Consider the following 17,554-nt stretch of genomic DNA (forward strand, 5'->3'; position numbering starts at 1 on the left):
CCCCCCCCCCCCCCTATGGTAAATTCCCATAGAGGCAGGCACATTTTCACTTTAAAGGCCAGTTATTTCATGGATCAGGACAGTATGCATCCTGATAAAGTTCCCTTGGACTTTGGAATTAAAACAGTGTGTCTGCTAAATGCTGCGCATGTGTTGTCAAATTAATGAAAATGTTTTCTTAATTTGCTTGTGTTTTGTCTACTTGCGTGTTTCATTAAGTTGCATTGCGTTTGGCCCCTGTCAGCCACCGTACTGAGCTCTATGTTTTAGGGCACCGATTTTGTCTCTCCTTATCACTGACAGAAGTACTTTTTAGAGAAGCAGTTGTAACACTGCAGTTCGTAAAGCAGCTTCACTTGGGGGTTTTCTTTCCTGGTGACAGATTAGAGTTCAACTTATAAACTTCAACATTTGTGTGAGAAGTTGGAGTCGTGCTGTTTCACCCCCGACAATGCATGATGTAACTTTGTCTTCCTTGACTCCTGCATGACTTCTCTTGCTGCTACTACTAGCTTTGTAGTCCCACCGCAGGCTTTCATTCTGCTCTCATGCTACCCCTCCTCTCTTGTCCTTCTCTGTCATTCAATCTCTCTCCCTGCAGACAACTCGGCTGACTTTTCTTGCATGCTGTAACGCTACAAAGAGTTATTTCAGGACTCGCTTTCCATTTATTGCATTTCATGTCTTTTCTGTTAAAAGTAGATAGAAATGAGATTTTCAACACCATACTTATGCACCTTTTGCCGTCATGTGATTGCTATACAATTACAAACTGCTCATTAGGCCTACATTGTGTTAAAAGAAACACTTTTTCTCCCTTTCACTTACACTATTTGCACCTCCACCCTTTGCATTCCTTTCCACCCACCTCCTCTGAGGAAACCTCTTTTCTTTCCATCATACGTGGCTACCATCATCTTACCCCGATGTGCCTGTCTCACTCTCTTCTGTCTCGTATTTATTTTCTCTCACCACGACCGTGCCGTCTCCACCCCAGGGCGAGTGGACCTGCAGCCTCAGCTGGACAGTGCCATGCAGGATGTGACAGACCTGTGTCTGCTGATGGAGGAGACGGAGAAGCAGGCAGTGCGTCGGGCCCTGGTGGAGGAGAGGGGTCGCTTCTGCACATTCATCGGCTTCCTTCAGCCTGTCGTGGTGAGGAGATAGAGGAGGGGTGGTGGCAGAGTGATAGGAAGGGAGAAGGGGAAAATGGGTGGAGAGAAAAAACACGTTGTGGCCTGCTGCACAGTGTGACAATAGTTTTCTGTTGAACAGCTCCACTCATATGGATTAGAGTTTATTGCCTTGCTCAAATTGACTCAAGGATGTATCAAAAAAACATCCATCGCATTTGTCTTAGAAAAGGTAAAAAAAGGTAAAACGCTTAGACACAACTAGGACATTCTAACTAGAAGGAGGTTAAAAAACATCACTTAAATTTGTTTCAGCAACCGGTCTTCTTCAGGAAGTTACAGTAAAGGTGTGAGGTGAAATCAGGACTGAATCTCACTTGCTCTTTTGACAGCTCCTCGGTTGAACCTTAAGTTGTTCTGGCCCTTGGTCAAGGCCATCTCAAAGCTCTTATCTCTGCCCTGAGCACAGAGGAGCAATGACCGAGAAGGGATCTCTGAAGAGCTTTGGCCAACACGAGGGGAGCGTGTCACAGCCCTAGGTTCCAACAGCTCCATGTTCCCACGATTGTATTGTTTCTTTTCAAAATTAGGCCCCATGTTCCCACATTTACTTTTTAATAAATTTGCATACAATTGTATCCCCCTTTTTCCCAATTTGGGGTTAGGATTAGTGGTTAACCCTAACCCTAATTTTAGGAAAAATTAAATGTGGGCTGTGGGAACAATTGGCTGTGGGACCGTTGGGCTGCGGGACCATTGGGCTGCAGGACCATTGGGCTGCGGGACCATAGGGCTGCGGGACCATTGGGCTGCGGGACCATTGGGTTGAGGAACCATTGGGATGTGGGACCATGGGGCTGTGGGACCATAGGGCTGCGGGACCATTGGGCTGCGGGACCATTGGGTTGAGGAACCATTGGGATGTGGGACCATGGGGCTGTGGGACCATGGGGCTGTGGGACCATGGGGCTGCAGGACCATAGGATTGCGGGACCATGGGGCTGCGGGACCATTGGGCTGCGGGACCATGGGGCTGCGGGACCTTAGGGCTGTGGGACAATAGGGCTTTGTATCCCCTTCCAGCTTCCTTGCTGGGAAGGCCTAAAACGCAAGGAAGGGAAGCAAAAGAAGGAAAGCAAGGGAAGGAAACAGGGATGTAATTTAAGGAAACTGAGATCCTGCAAATATAATGTGCGTGAGCAAATCAGCAGGTGCATACATTTATTAATTAGGGTTAATCTAACCCACTAGTCTCTCCCAAATAATGAATGCGGTCAGCAGGGGGCAAGGTCCCAGAGAGTAATGGGGGTGAAACAGGGACTTAAGGGCTGTTGGTTTTGTGCTCTTAAAATCCTAAAAGTGACAAATATCACTGCACTTGATTTCCACTGGGAGGCGACATACTATACATTTTCTTTGACATAAGTGTGTCTCCCATGGCAACACGAGATGTAACAGAATCAAATGTGACAGTACAATTGTACCACAGGGAATTATAATGCTATTGCATTAAGGTTTCCTGAAATACTAATATTATGTTGTTATTTATTAAATTTAATTAATCATTACATTTTGTATTTATTCTAATTCATGAGTCATTAAATTAATATGACAATGGAATTGATATAACATTATTATTATATCCGTGTGGGACATTAAGGAAAGTCTTCTGCACTGTCACAGTTAACCTGGAGAAACATATTGTTGATGTATAGAAATATCTAGAGCTCCACAAATGACAGTCTTAGTATTATTAAAATCATGTAAAAAGTTGGTGAGAAATCTGTTAAGATAAAACACTTCATTTTAGTACAGCTATATATGATAAAGGGCAAAATATGATTGGAGGGCAAGGTGGTCAGCAGGAAATTAAAGTTTCTATAACGTTTTTTAGAACGGAGAGATCGCCATGCTGGGAGAGATCACCCACCTCCAAGCCATCATCGATGATCTCACTGTGCTGACAACCGATCCTCACAAACTGCCCCCAGCAAGTGAACAGGTAAATCACCCAAACACACACACACACACACACACACGCAAAACACGAGAGAAAGAATTTAGTAGGATACCAACTCTCTCTCTCTCTCTCTCTTTGTGTGTGTCTCTCTCAGGTGATTAAGGATCTGAAGGGCTCAGATTACAGCTGGTCCTATCAGACTCCTCCTTCTTCCCCCAGCAGCTCTGGCTCCCGCAAGAGCAGCATGTGCAGGTACACACACACACACACACACACACACACACACACACACACACACACACACACACACAAAAACACTCATGCATGTACATACAGACATGACCAGGACCTTCTGCCTGCTCTGCAGTGTTCTTTACAGTGATTTAAGAAAGAGGAGCCTTCACTGATTTATGTTTCACTGCGACTCAGTCCCGTCCATCTTTGTCTGTCCGTCCATCATTACTGTCTGTCCAGTCAGGGGAGTGGGATCTCCAGATAAGCGAATCACAGTCTTCAGACAGAGAATCATTATGTGGATTAGTGTAATGATTTTCTTAAAAAAAAGATGACAAAAATATTAAATGTTGCCATGCAGTTTCTGCTATCTTTAGGTGTAAATGCATACAATATTAGAATTCAGGGTATAAGTAAGCTAAGTGAGAACTATACAAGAAAAGTACTTTAAACTAAAAGTGTATTTCTTTGTCTGAAAAACATCACTTGTATCTGTGTGATTAAGTCTGTGTCAGTGCATGCATGTAGCAGCAGTCATGCTCAAGGCACAGCTCTAAAGCATGCAAGATCAGAGCCTCCTGCCTGCAGTGTGTGTGTGTGTGTGTGTGTGTGTGTGTGTCCAGGATCTCATAAGCTTACACACTCTCTGTCTATCCTCTCCTCCCCGTCCTGCCCTTTTCTCCCCCTCCTTTTCCCTCACCATAAATATCATTTTTTTGTACTTGTGTGTCTTCTTCTCCATTCCTCCGTCTTCTATTTTTTCTGTGCACTTACGTGATTTGCCCTCTTTCTCTTGGTTGCCTTGGTTACCTGGTGTCCTTTCTTTTTCGGGGTCTCTGCTTTTAACTGTGACTGGTAACAAAAACGACGGTTATGCTGTGAACTTCTCCTTAACTTTCCCCATCACGTTAACCAATCACAAAACCCTTAAATGCATCATCCAATCATCAATTTCTCATCTTATCCAATAACCAACCCCTCCCATTTTGTTCACATCCGCTTCCTGAATGGAACCTTTACTTTGACACATCCCTGTAATCATGCTCTCTCCCCATAAATATTGTCCTTACTCCACAATGGCAAGCATCACCTTCCTCCTCCCCTCACACTCCTCCCCCTCCCATCCCTCCAACCTTCTCCTGCTCCTCTGCACCTTTCCTTCCCACCCCTTGCAGCAGCGTCAACAGCGCCCACAGTAGTGCCTCCCGTTCATCAGGGGGAGGCGGTAGTGCTGGTATTGGTGGAGGGGGTGGAGGCTCCCAGCCCCACTCACCCACCTCATCTTCCTCCTCCTCCTCCTATCGCTACCGCAGCAGCCTGCCGCATCAGCCTCCGCCACCGGGGGGCATCGCCGCCCACCGCCTCAGCAGCGTCTCCTCCCACGATTCGGGCTTCGTGTCCCAGGATGCAAACATCTACTCCAAGCCCCCCTCGCCCATGCCCTCGGACATCACTAGCCAGGTAATACACCCACAGTCAGTGATATAGTGACTGTTAACCCTTGTGTTGTCTTCTTGTCAAAATTTAAAATCAACACTTTTGTTGACGCTTTTTAATCAGTGTTTTTGATGTTTTCTTAACTTTTGGTCCCTTTTTTCAACACTTATTTCAATGTTTGTCACTTTTTTGGACGTTTAACGCTACATCACACTAACTTCTTAACTTTATTTTCACAGTTATTTTTAGAATTAATGGTCATTAAACCTCATTTCTAGGCAATTATACTTAATGTTTGAGTTAGAAAAGCAGAAATTAGGAATTAATTAGACTAAAATTAAAGGAATGGATGTTGATGGTTAATCACAGACTGGAATATGTCAACTTTTACTCAATACTATTTCAAAACCCCTTCAATATTTTTTGTTCAAATGCTAAAAAAATTGAAAAAGACACCCGAAAATAATGAAAGTAGAGATGTGTAATTGCCAAAGAGCGTTGTGTGGAATCAATCATGTTATTTGGGGTAATTAAAAATGAACATTGATATAGGAAAACAGGTCATTTTGACCCGAGGACATCATAAGTGTTAATAGCCATGCCTTTAAACAACATATAAACAACATTTAATTTTCAAGTTGATTTACTTTGCAAATCAACCTAAATGGTCTTCCCTCTCTGTCATGTGTAGCTTCTGTTTGGAAAGCTATTTAACACCCACATATGGACTTTTGATCTTTCATTTTGTGTTTGTCTGTTGTAGAAGTCCTCCAGCTCAGCGTCGTCAGAGGCCTCAGAAACATGCCAGTCAGTCAGTGAATGCAGCTCCCCCACCACTGTAAGTACTCTCATTAAGCCTGTTTTCAGCTTGGAGTCCAACGGTTTAACACTCAAAGCAAATATCACATATGCCCAAATATTTAAAAAAAATGTACATTGTGTCATTGGTTTATCTCATTGGTTTTTTACATAACAGAGGCTAATATATTAACAGCATTCTTAAAATTATTATTTCATCAACTTACTACTAAGTAGATCATTTGTACATTAAAACAGTCTGGGTGTCTTTATTTAAAAACCCCAACCGGTACAATTTTACTATTATTATTATTATTATTATTATTATTATTATTATTATTAACCCCATAGGCAAGAGAATGAAGTAACTATATCTTTAAGACTACAAAATCCAGAAATCCTTTTTCAGGATTTTTTAAAATGTTTAATTTATTTTTATTAATTGATTTGACAGGGACAATGTACATTAATTAACATTGCTGTAAATGCACAAGAACTAGCCAAAAGGCTAATTTTCATCCGTTGTCCCTGGACAGATCTTAAAATTGTTAAGACTCTAAATGTAGAGTCTCCTAAACTTTTGTTCCAAACTCAACAGAAGAATTTAATTGGGGTAAAAAATTAATAAATTAATGCATTGTGATGAGACAATCCGCTCTGTTGCAGATACACTTTGTGACTCGAATGTTATTGCCAGTTTAGTCTGGTATGTGTCCATAGGAGGTCTAGACCCCATGCTGCCAGCTGTTCTGCGTAAAAGTTTGCTGGTTTGGTGGTTTCAAAATTCCACTAAAACAGCTCGCGGATTGAACTTTTACTCCAATTTATGAACAATTTTGACTGTAACATCTTAACTTTTCCAATACGGTTTTCTGGTAGACAAACAAGAACTTGTAAAATGGGACTATTGTAAAAACAACGTTGATAATTGCGGTGGTATAAAGTCATCGTCATCCACATTATACTGCACATGCTGTTTAAAATGATAGGTTACATTCACCAAGGTAGCGGCAGTTTTATTTTTAAGATTTTAATGAATTTTGAAAAGAAACAGTAGGAGACCTTGTTACCAGGATAGTCAGGTGCACCTGCAGCAGAACAGACAGCAGCTGCCCTCTGGGTGCTAAATGGGATCTCCAGCAGAGAAGGAGTTTTTTGATACAATATCAAGCGACATCAAATCAAACACCATCGACATATGAGAGAACAACGAACGATGAATGATGATTGCCCCTCAGATGTGAGGTTTTTTGTTGAATAAATGTATTGCCGTGCTTTTCAGAGAAACAATAGTGCAAAGTGGTATCCTCCTAAGCACAATGGGAACATTTTCCATACCTACTTATTTGTTGTTTTTTATTTTGGTGGCTCGCAGCAGTGATTGGAGAGGCGCGGATTATCACTGGGAATTTGAATCACAATTTCAATGTTGGTTTGGTTTTGCATTGTTTCCCACTCAGAAACTTAGATCAGGTCAACAGCAAAGTATGCATGGAACGCTTGTATTCTGTGCGGTTTTCAACAACACTTTAGTTGGTGCAGGCGCACTCACATAAACCTCTCCAAAATCCCATTCCTTTTATTTATGCTTAAGAGCTTGTCTCTTTCCCTTTCATTACATATTCTTTGACTAGTATGCACATCTGTTTGCAACATAAATACAATTCCAATGATGCTCGCGAGGCAAAAGTAAATATTCATGTCGGATTGTGAGCAGCATCTGTTCTCCACTACAGCTTTCATATATGACTGCCTCCCCTGTCAGTTGATTAACACCCTTTACAATCATCTGGTGGCAGCAAGTGTGTGACACATCTCCACTTGAGTGTCACACGTTGACAAGATAGACTGCGCAAACCACATCCAATGGTTACCTTGATTCAAAGTTGCTACCATGAGGCAAAAACAATCCCACTGTCCTTTTCTACGTCAACCATGTTGAATATATCTGGTTATTGTTGATCCAATTACAAGCACCAACACCACTGACCTGTTTGGGACTGTCTGATAGACAGACATACAGACAGACAGACTGACATCACACACATAATACACACAAACAAGTAAAAAATAAAAAAATTAAAAAGATTCTGCGTGAAGGGACAGTTCAATGATAAAGCATACATGTCAATGTGGAATTGGCTCATTACTGCCTTTTATGGCTGATTGGGGGGGGGGGCTCAATTGGACAGCAGCTCTTGGCAACCATAGTTGCAGTGGCTCTGTACTCCTGCCTCACGGGGCAGTAATGAGGCAAAATGAAGGTATGAAGGTTCCCCTATCCCGGGAAATTAGTTGTTTGTTCAAGCAGAACTTATTTAGGTTTCATAGTGGCGGCACCGTCTAATGGCTGGAGTAATTGTGATGGGATCAAAACAAGTAGTAAAGTGAAAGTCCTGTGTTTGCTCGGTGTTCTGATACTTTGTCACCCTGGAGACCAGGGTTTATGTCCCATTGAAAATAAAAAGACAGTTTTAAAGGTTACTTTACTACAGGGGACATACAGAGTACTTCACGTTCTGCATCACATGTGTGACCCGGAGTAGAGTAATCTGTTGTGGGTTGTATTTCCTGCCACAGCAAGGGGCACTCATTTATGAAATGCTCATGTGGGTTGTATTAGAGAGTAGGAATTAACAACCTATATTTTAAGTGGTTTGGAGGAATTTTTGGATTAGTATGCTTTATCCGAAGAGTTTTCAGACATTGTTGTAACTAAGGTTTTCCAAGAGAAAATGCGTAAAAGATAAGGGAGCACTGCTTGGTTTTGGAAAACGTACACCTGGTCATTTTTCCCACGCACACAGCTGCTTCCTTTTCTCAGCTTTTCTATAGGCCCCATTCAAGACTGTCTTCTACACTTTTGGCTCTGAAACAGGGCTCCACCAGTATCAAAACAGTGGTATAGCAGCCCATTTGAAACAAGGTTGTCATTAAGTTTCCATTCTCTATACACGGTGCTACAATGCTGCAGAATTACTGCACTAAAGTAGCAACTGTCAAATCTGATTCCAATTAAAATGCATGCTGTTTTTACACACCCCATGGTCTTTCTAACTAATACATAATGCAGGTGGAAAAATGTAGCCTTTGACATAAGTGTTCTAGTAATTTGATGCATGGACAGCAGCCACTAACTCTTTAAAAGGTCTTTCTTTTCTATTCTATATCTACTGCTAAACTGTTCCTGCTCTTGTGTGTTACACTGACTACATGGTGTGTGTCCTTTGTACAGTAGATGTGTGTATACATGTGTTTTAGTCTCATGTGTTCGGCCCAGTGATCCTATACCACAGCCGGCTGCCTCTGTCTCTCTCTTGGTTTCTGTTTCTGTCTTTCTCTGATTACATGACTATGTCTCTCGTCCCGCAGTTTGGCACGTCCTTCGCTACCTTCCGCCCTGCTCTCTCTCACTCTGGCTCCACCAGGCCTCTCTCTGTCATTCTTCCTGCGTCCCCACCCTATAACTGCCCCCCTGGATCCAGCTCCTCCTCTCCCACATCAAAGGTTCCCATGTGGAAGGTTTGTTCTCCATTCGCTTCCATTTCTTCAGTTGCACCTTTTCTTCTGTTTCGGTTTACAGTACACATTTCAGTTAATGCATGGAGTTTATAGTCTTTTCATTTTCATCACCTGATTAACTTATTTATAACCCCATTGCTTTGGTTCTTTAAAGTCTTCATCCCTACTTGCTGCGGTTGCATGCGTATTTTTTTGCCCCCCCCCTGTCTCACTCAATGGTTTTGCAATCTACCAACTGGAGATTGGCCAAAACTAAGCAGGGTGTGGAGAGCTGACCGATCAAACTCATCAACATAAACACTTTCAAATGCTCAAAAAGGCCCCTGCCCACACACACCCACGCACAAACACTCTTCCAAGCACCCACACACAATCCACCCATAAAGGCCCCTTTCTCTGCACTCAGGGCTTCAAACTGCTGGATAGTGGACAAGTCTCTCGTGCTAATTCTACCTGCTACTTTGTATTCATTTTATTTGACTCACCCTCTTCAGGATTGGTCCAAAGCAGGTCAGTATGAGCAGCCGGTAGCAGCGGCATCAGTTCAGAGGAGAAAGGAACCTCTGGATAGGCTGAGGGAGAACGAGATGTCGCCCAGCTCCCATGGATACGCTGGGCCATCGCACCCTGATGATGCACAAAGACCCAGGATGACCCCTGCTACCATCGCTGCCAAGGTAAGGCTGAATGATGCCGACAAGCAGCCTGGAGATGAATGAGAATCATAGTTCATATAAACCAGAATAAACAAAGGAATTATGTTATGAGTACATGTGTAATACTACTTGCCAATGTGTAAGTGTGTGTACAGCAGTGCATGAATATGTAAAGTATGGCCTTTAAGTAGCTAGCTAATCATTGTGGTGAATCGGCTGCAACAGCAGTGCATCTTCCAATAACTCTATCATAACTTTGATAAGCTGAAGACTTGCCAAGTCTGATCTGCCAGACATTAATAAGATATTACAAAGAATACAAACGTGTGCTTGTGGTGTCCACTGGTCCATTGAGACATTCAGTTTTTTGGTTTCTCTCTCAATGTTGGAGCGACACACATATGTTTCTCCTGCTCCAAATAAATTAATATTACATAAATTGTGTAAATAGTAGTTATGTCCAAAGGAAGTTTCTTGAATCATTAGTTGTATTTGTTGATCCCACTAGATGGCGCTCTTGGTTTAAAGAAAAAAGTTTGAAGGAGTGGCAATTCAGTGTGCTTCCAACCCTTCACCTTTATTGAACACACACATATCATTGAAATAAATGAGCTTCTGCAACACAAGCGCATTTGTTGAATGACTGAAGAAGACTTATGTTATTACTGTCGACAGCATAATCATAATCAATGTTTTATCCAACACATGTATTGCCTGTGCTGATGTAGTCATCGATGCTGATTGACGCTCACAACATTTCTTACATATCCCACATTTGATCAACAAAGGGACAGAAATAATTATCCCGTATTTGAATTTTAAACGTTATTCCAATGTGGCCTCGGCCTTTATGTCCACAGCATGGAGAGGAAGTCTCTCCTGCAGCCAGTGACCTGGCCATGGTGCTGACCAGAGGGCTGAGCATGGAGCAGCAGAAAAGCAACAGAGACTCCCTGCAGTACTCCAGTGGCTACAGCACAGAGACCACGACCCCGTCCTGCTCTGAGGACACAATTCCTTCACAAGGTAAAACTCCAAACCGTTATCATTTGCCAATTTACCCTTGATTGCTAGCAGGCACCGTTTGGTTTTTAACTGTGTTTAAAAGCTGACTTTCAGTACAAATGGCCAAAAATCTTGGGTAGATACACAGTATGGATGTTTTAAAGAGACAGTTTTGTAACATGGCCTCATCAGTTTCTTTTCATGGAGTGGGTAGATGACATGAAGCAATTGCCCGATGTAAGCAACATCTAAATTGTTAATTAGCCTGTGTTTTCTGAAGGTGTTGTTGGAAAAGCACTACTGGATTACAGAAGCATACGCTTACCTGCATAGTAACAAAATAAGTAAAGATAGCATAGTATCACAATATTTTCAGTGGCAATACTGTATCAATACACAGGCGCCAAGTATTGATCTTTTATTATATATGTGTCGGTTTATCTGCTTGAAAATCCCATTTTGCAAAAATACAATTGAAGTGAGATGAACAAACAGAGAAATGTTTCTTTTAGATAAAACAGATATTGACAAAAAAAAGGTTATAAATTGTAGTATATTGCAGAATATTGCAATATGGTTAAAATCACATTAATATCGTATCGTGGCAGAAGTATTGTGATTATATTATATTGGGAGGCATCTGGTGATTCTCCCCCTAATATGCAGCCCCAAAAAGGGACACATTTCCACACTATGGGAGCATGTATACTAGAGTGCGGATCGGGCCGGATTTTTCTGTCCGAGCCCGGCCCGCGTCCGACAGAGCAGTAGCCGAACCCGACCCGAGCCCGACAGGCATTAAGATAATTCTGTCTGAGCCCGACCCTAGCCCGACACAGTTAAAATCGCATTTGTTTCTCATACTAATGACACATGTACGTTTGTTTGTGTGGAAAGCCCGCTTTTCTTAACATCATATGTGGGGGATTATGTCAGTAAATCTGAGTATAATAAATACCTTGCTTAACCTGTATTGATAAGCCGCCCCAATAAGAGATGCGATAATTCAGCATTCACTCACACATATACTGTACATGTTTATTTTAATGCCTTGCTGCCGCTGCTGAGAATGTAATATAATAGGTTTTTATGATATAGCCCCGAGCATCCTTTCTAAAAATCTGTTCGAACCCGGCCCGGCCCGTCGGGTCCCGTCGGGCTCGGGTCGGGTATCCATCCTCTAATGTATACCACTACTTTTGTGATAATAATGAACCTATGGCAAAGAAAATTAAGCTTTTCACCAACTGAAAAATGGGCAAGACGATTGTCCAGAAGAAAACTAGTGTCCAAGAACCAGGGCTCTCTACAAGTCCTGATGGAGTCATTGACTGGTGTGCGTATATAGCTCTACTGGCCAGTTTACTCAGAAACGCAGTGATATCAGACTAATAGATGGATAGCTCCAGTTGCAGAAAACATGTTGCATTGGATATTACATGCAAGTACAACTTGCAGTATGCTGAGGCGTTTGTAAGGTAGTGCCATCTAAATGAAATACACATTGAGAAAATGGGCAAGGTTCAGTGCACATCTGCACATGGGGCCGGACCATAAATGTGTGCCATACAATATGAATGAAGATTCAGAATTACGTCTCAGAAAGCGTAATGTTTTTTAAAGTTCCAAATGTCAAATTGCTCTTTCAACATAAATTCCTAAATTTGCAATTCATCTAGTGAATGTCCCCCGTTCCTCAGTTAGCTGGCCATTACCAATTTAACCTTTCTCTCAAACAGCAAATCTTTTATGGTAAAGCCTCAATCAGCCATGACCCAATCCCCAGGCATTCAGCATTCTAACATTCCTGAGGCCATGTTTATGAATTTGTCACTGCATTGCTAAATGTGCAGCAGAGATTAATATTAAATGATTTGTCCACATGGGGCAACAGCTACACGCTATGTGTTATGTGACTAAGAACGGCTGTGTAATTCTCCTTTGGAATTAAGTTTTTTTTTTTTCTCTCTAAAAAGGATCTCAGGGTCTGCGGTCTGTATATTACATGTTGCATGAGGAAAGTTCTTTTCAAATCAGGCATCGTTGCCCGAATAGTTTCTTTCGGGAGCCACAGAATTGGCAAAACTTCCTTCAGTTTGTCAATCCAATATGAGATTATCTTGTTAGCCATGCTCTGTGATATAAGTGTTATGTTAATTTGACCTTGCACATACATTGTCAATGCATTGCTGCTCTTCCAGCGTTGACACATGGATGTAGAGCAAAAAGTCATTTTAAAGCATGAAGCACCTAATTTAATCACACAGAGTCATCTTATCATGCGTCTTTTCTATTGGCCATCTTGTAGTAATAATGATCGCCATGCAGGGTCCTGCCACTGTGTGTGTGTGTGTGTGTGTGTGTGTGTGTGTCAGGGGGTTGTGCATAACTTGAGATGCCAGCATGGTTTGAGTTTGTTGATGTGAAGTCCACTGAGCAGACAAATAAAACATCTCAATTTCCAATGTTCAATAGCTAACCTTAACTATTGTAAATTCTACCTGCTGGAAGAGCGATGCCAACAGTTGATTGCTTCTGAAAAGAAGAAATAACTGTAACTAAATAACTTTAACTTGGTCTTGGTCTTGGACAAGGTCCATCTTCAACAACTTGATTCATTGGTTAATCCCATAATGTGACCACAGTACTTGTTTTTTTTCGTATTTCCTTTTCGATGGCAGTTCTCCACCCAATCACTTCTCCCTTTTCTACCCACTTTAGGTTCAGATTATGACTGCTACTCAGTGAATGGGGACACTGAAGGTCCAGATGGTCAGACAGAGTTTGACAAGTCCTCCACCATTCCTCGCCACTCTAACATCGCCCAGAACTACCGGCGAATGATCCAGACCAAGAGGCCAGCCAGCACAGCCGGCTTGCCCAGTGGGGTTCTCGGTCCTGGAGCTGGTGGAGGTGGAGGTACTCCGGGCACTGCCACCATCCGTCGAACCCCGTCTACCAAACCAGGCGTGAGGCGCACACTGTCCAGTGCAGGCCCTATCCCTATCCGACCACCCATTGTACCTGTCAAGACACCCACTGTTCCCGGAGACTCGCATTCACCTGGCGCAGCTAGTGGTGGATTTGCAGGTGGAGGGCACTCGGGTGGCGTGCCGGTGCGTGTGGGGAGCGAGGAGTGTGTCTTCTTCACTGGAGTCGAGGATGCACAGGGAGCGCTCGATTATGTCAAGGCATCACCGAAGCGCCTCAGCCTGCCTAACACCGCCTGGGGATCAGGGGCGGCGTTAGAGGTCTACGCCCAGCAGCACGGAGGCCTTGCAATGGGAACAGGCTCAGGGGCCGGATCAGAAGAGGATCAGATGATCGCGGCAAATAGACACAGCCTAGTGGAGAAGATCGGTGAGTTGGTGGCCAGTGCGCACGCCCTTGGAGAGGGGCAGTTTCCTTTCCCTGCCCTCCCCGATGACCCGGCCCTGCCGCAAACTGGCTCCGCCGACACTCAGACAGGCACCGAGGAGGAAGAAGGGTCCGGTGACATGTTGACCACCATCAGGAGAGGCGTCCGCCTTCGCAAAACCGTCTCCAATGACCGTTCTGCGCCGCGCATCTTGTGATGGGAGAAGGAGCAGGAAGATGATGTCAGCCAATAGGGAGTCAGGTGTTGGTGTGGTGCAACCCAACCGCCTAGTACATACATAAACACTTAACTATGTAGGGAAAGCTCTAATATAACAGAAGATGAATGAAAACATACACAAAAAATGCGTTTAAAGACACCATTAGAGTAAATGATAAATAATAATAATAATAATAATAATAATAATAATAATAATAATAATAATAATGATGATAATGTTAACTCATGATGACAATTAAACGAAATACTGAATATTGACATGCTCCTCGTGGCACTATAGGCCACTATGCGATGGACGCATGTTTGTCTTCTGTACACCTCCACCCATGGACGAAAAGTCTTGCAGGAAAAACAGATATGATTAAAAAAGAATGGCAAAGAACAAGAGAAAGACTGGGTTCTGTTTGTCAACTTACACACTTCCCCATCCTCCTCTCCAACTACCCCGACTGTCAAAATCCAGAGGAAAGACGGATGACTGAAGGACGGCCCTGTAGGGGTGGGAGGGGGGGGTCAGAGTGCCATGTGAAGCTGGATTAGAACCCAGGCTGTCTCAGCAGCAACATACTGTACCTATTAGCCTACTGAACTGAATCTTTGGCATTAGCATGGGGAGCTAACAAGCCAGAGGGCTCCTCTGGTTCATCCTAATGTAAAAGAGTCTTTAAAAAAATAGTGTTGGCATTGAACCGTGCTAATGTCCCCTTCCCCTCTCGTTCTCTCCGTGTAGTGTGTGCAATCATGTGTGTGCATAAGGGCACATGTGAAATGTGAGTGAGTGTGTGTGTGTGTGCGTACGTGACTGATTGTGTGTGTGTGTGTGTGTGTGTGTGTGTGTGTGCGCGAGGGGGGTGGGTAGAGCTCTGCTGCAGGACAGCTGGTTACTCAATGAGGGCAGGGCTTTTCTCCTGTGTATTGTACGTATATTATCTTGTTTATATCGTGACGTCATTTACCTTGTTCCAACTGTACCAGAAGTTGCGAGAAGTAATCCAGGCTTATAGATATATTCATATATATTTTTTAGAACCAGAGAGAAAATGTTAAATCAGAAATGGAGCAATAAATGTGTTTTATGTTCTTGTTTCCAAGAAGAGGAGGATTGTAGATTCTCCTTTGTCACATTCAGGCAATCATCGGGAATGCTAAATTACACATTGACTGTGAATACATGCCCAACTTGGCATGTCTCTCTCCTTGTCCCTGTCCCTCTCTGCTGGAGCAAATGGATTACAAAAATGGAAGAAAAAAAACTATAAGCACTTTGATAGGTGGTAGAGCATGTCCAACAGCCACTAGGTGTTGCTGTAGTCATACTTTGTTAGGGAGAGTGAAAGGGAGAGAGACAGTTGCAAATAAGGTCTTGATAAAATTATTTTCATGGGGGATGAAGAAGAAGACAAGACGGGACAAAGAGGAAGTGATGAAGACTGGTGGAATTGGAGCAATTGGTCAAATAAGATGGGATGAGAAAGTAGAGCAACATATTTACCTGAGAATGGAGAGGACATCAGGGCTCTTCAGGGTTTACAAGCCATTGCCGGCTGTGGATTAGGAATAGTGCTGAAGCTTTTTATGTTGTGGTTGCACTGGTATCTGAACACATAATGCAAAACATACACCGCATTGATAGGTCAGACTACTTTTGGAAATAGGCTTTAAGGGTTGGTTAGCCATCCAAATAGTACTTAGAACTACTTTTTATGGTAGCAATGGTCCCTCAAAAAACTGTCAGCACATGTAATAATATTACCAAAGGGGTATTTTTGTGTTGAGTTTTTTAAATGCTCAATACTGTGAGCACGGCAAATGAAATTCTATTGACATCCATTGTATTGCGTTGAAGGCAAAAATTTGAAAACCTGGATGGATAAACCCAAAACTATCAACAAGCCATTATGGAGAAACAACGTGGGAGACAATTTGGCGATTTTATGTTCATTGGATATACATTTGTGTGGCATACATATTGTTGAGTTTTCAACATTGGATGCCGTGGGACTCTATTTCCAATGACTAAAATAATGTATATTACAAAGTAGTATTCATGTTTATGTTCATGTGCAAATAGAGATCGGAACATCAGGTTATCTCCAAATATTCTTGCTTATAAATATGTTATATTTTAGCATTATGTCTTTTGTCTCAGATTAGCTCCGGTTAAAACTTTCCCCCATTACAAAATTAACTACTACAATCTCGAGTTTTTATTTAAAATCGGACTTCTCTGAAAAAAGCAAGTAATGTACAGTACTACTATTTCTGATGAGTAATGTGCAATGGATAATTGATTACATTTTTAAAGTAACTTGCCCAAACACTGGTTACTAATGAGCTGCGTCCCCCGAAACGTAAGCATTTAGACCAGCGTGTAGTCAGTCACAGTAATCAGGTTCTTTTACCCCAGAACGGTTCAGCTCAGTTTAGTGCAAATGACCCAGTTTAGCTCAGGACACCCAGCTGTGTGAAAGGATTATTTATGGACATTTAGATGTGAGAAAAGGTGAAGCCTGCTTGATGTGCTCGGTGATGACAAAGAAGGGTTTAGAATTAGACGTTTGAAGCCGACTGAGAGTGGAAGATATGTGTGAAATGAGCATTTCACTGCCTGTTTGTACAATTATGTAATGTATGTACTGTAATAGCAAATAAGAATTTAGGCGCACAGATTTGGTATGAAGGTTTGTTAGATAATATTACATGGAAAATTCAGTCACAGTATTTTTTTTTTCATTCTGCAGAATTGTTTGAATAGTTAGTCTTTTAATTAATGTAAAAAAAACAACAATACACACACAAATTACTATGCTGTGTAACATATGGTTGTAGGATGTGTGGGCTGAGAGTGAGTGTGTCCTTGTTTGGCTGGTGGACTCATCATCAACACGTCTGTATGCTCTTCTAGCAGCGACCTGAACATAGCTGGCGACATCAGCGCTCTTAAAAAGACGTTTTTATTGACTTATTTCTGAGCACAGTTTTAAATATATTTGTGGTTGTTTAATTAGAAAATCAAGATGATTTAATTTTAAAGCGATAGAGAGGAGAATGCTTGCAATTTATTTAACATTGTCAACCTCCGCCAGCAAATTTATTTTGTTGAACTTTGAATCTTGCTTCGGCAAGTGGGTTTTTGTTTTTTTCTTTCTGGGGGGGAACTACTGTATATGTGTTGTCACATGTGGATGCTGTGTGTTGTATCAGCTGACTG

The 17,554-nt window shown here is 42.3% G+C and overlaps 1 protein-coding gene across 8 annotated transcripts in view; it reads left to right on the plus strand.

Annotated features, from left to right (window-relative positions):
* Nucleotides 1-14,706, plus strand: part of mtss1lb (MTSS I-BAR domain containing 2b) — a 75,799-nt gene extending 61,093 nt beyond the window's left edge. For 3 of the 8 annotated variants that reach the window (XM_034867456.1, XM_034867465.1, XM_034867495.1), the window contains 9 exons: nucleotides 998-1,155; nucleotides 3,028-3,135; nucleotides 3,248-3,345; nucleotides 4,503-4,788; nucleotides 5,528-5,602; nucleotides 8,935-9,084; nucleotides 9,579-9,761; nucleotides 10,601-10,766; nucleotides 13,467-14,706. In XM_034867456.1, coding sequence (XP_034723347.1) covers nucleotides 998-1,155; nucleotides 3,028-3,135; nucleotides 3,248-3,345; nucleotides 4,503-4,788; nucleotides 5,528-5,602; nucleotides 8,935-9,084; nucleotides 9,579-9,761; nucleotides 10,601-10,766; nucleotides 13,467-14,320 — 2,078 coding nt within the window. In that variant the 3' untranslated portion in view covers nucleotides 14,321-14,706. The remainder of the gene's footprint in view (nucleotides 1-997; nucleotides 1,156-3,027; nucleotides 3,136-3,247; nucleotides 3,346-4,502; nucleotides 4,789-5,527; nucleotides 5,603-8,934; nucleotides 9,085-9,578; nucleotides 9,762-10,600; nucleotides 10,767-13,466) is intronic. The other 5 variants (XM_034867472.1, XM_034867480.1, XM_034867488.1 and 2 more) reach the window with 3 other exon arrangements.
* The last annotated feature ends 2,848 nt before the right edge of the window (nucleotides 14,707-17,554 follow it).

This window comes from Etheostoma cragini, chromosome 1, assembly GCF_013103735.1.
Source record: "Etheostoma cragini isolate CJK2018 chromosome 1, CSU_Ecrag_1.0, whole genome shotgun sequence".
Taxonomy (NCBI): Eukaryota; Metazoa; Chordata; class Actinopteri; order Perciformes; family Percidae; genus Etheostoma; species Etheostoma cragini.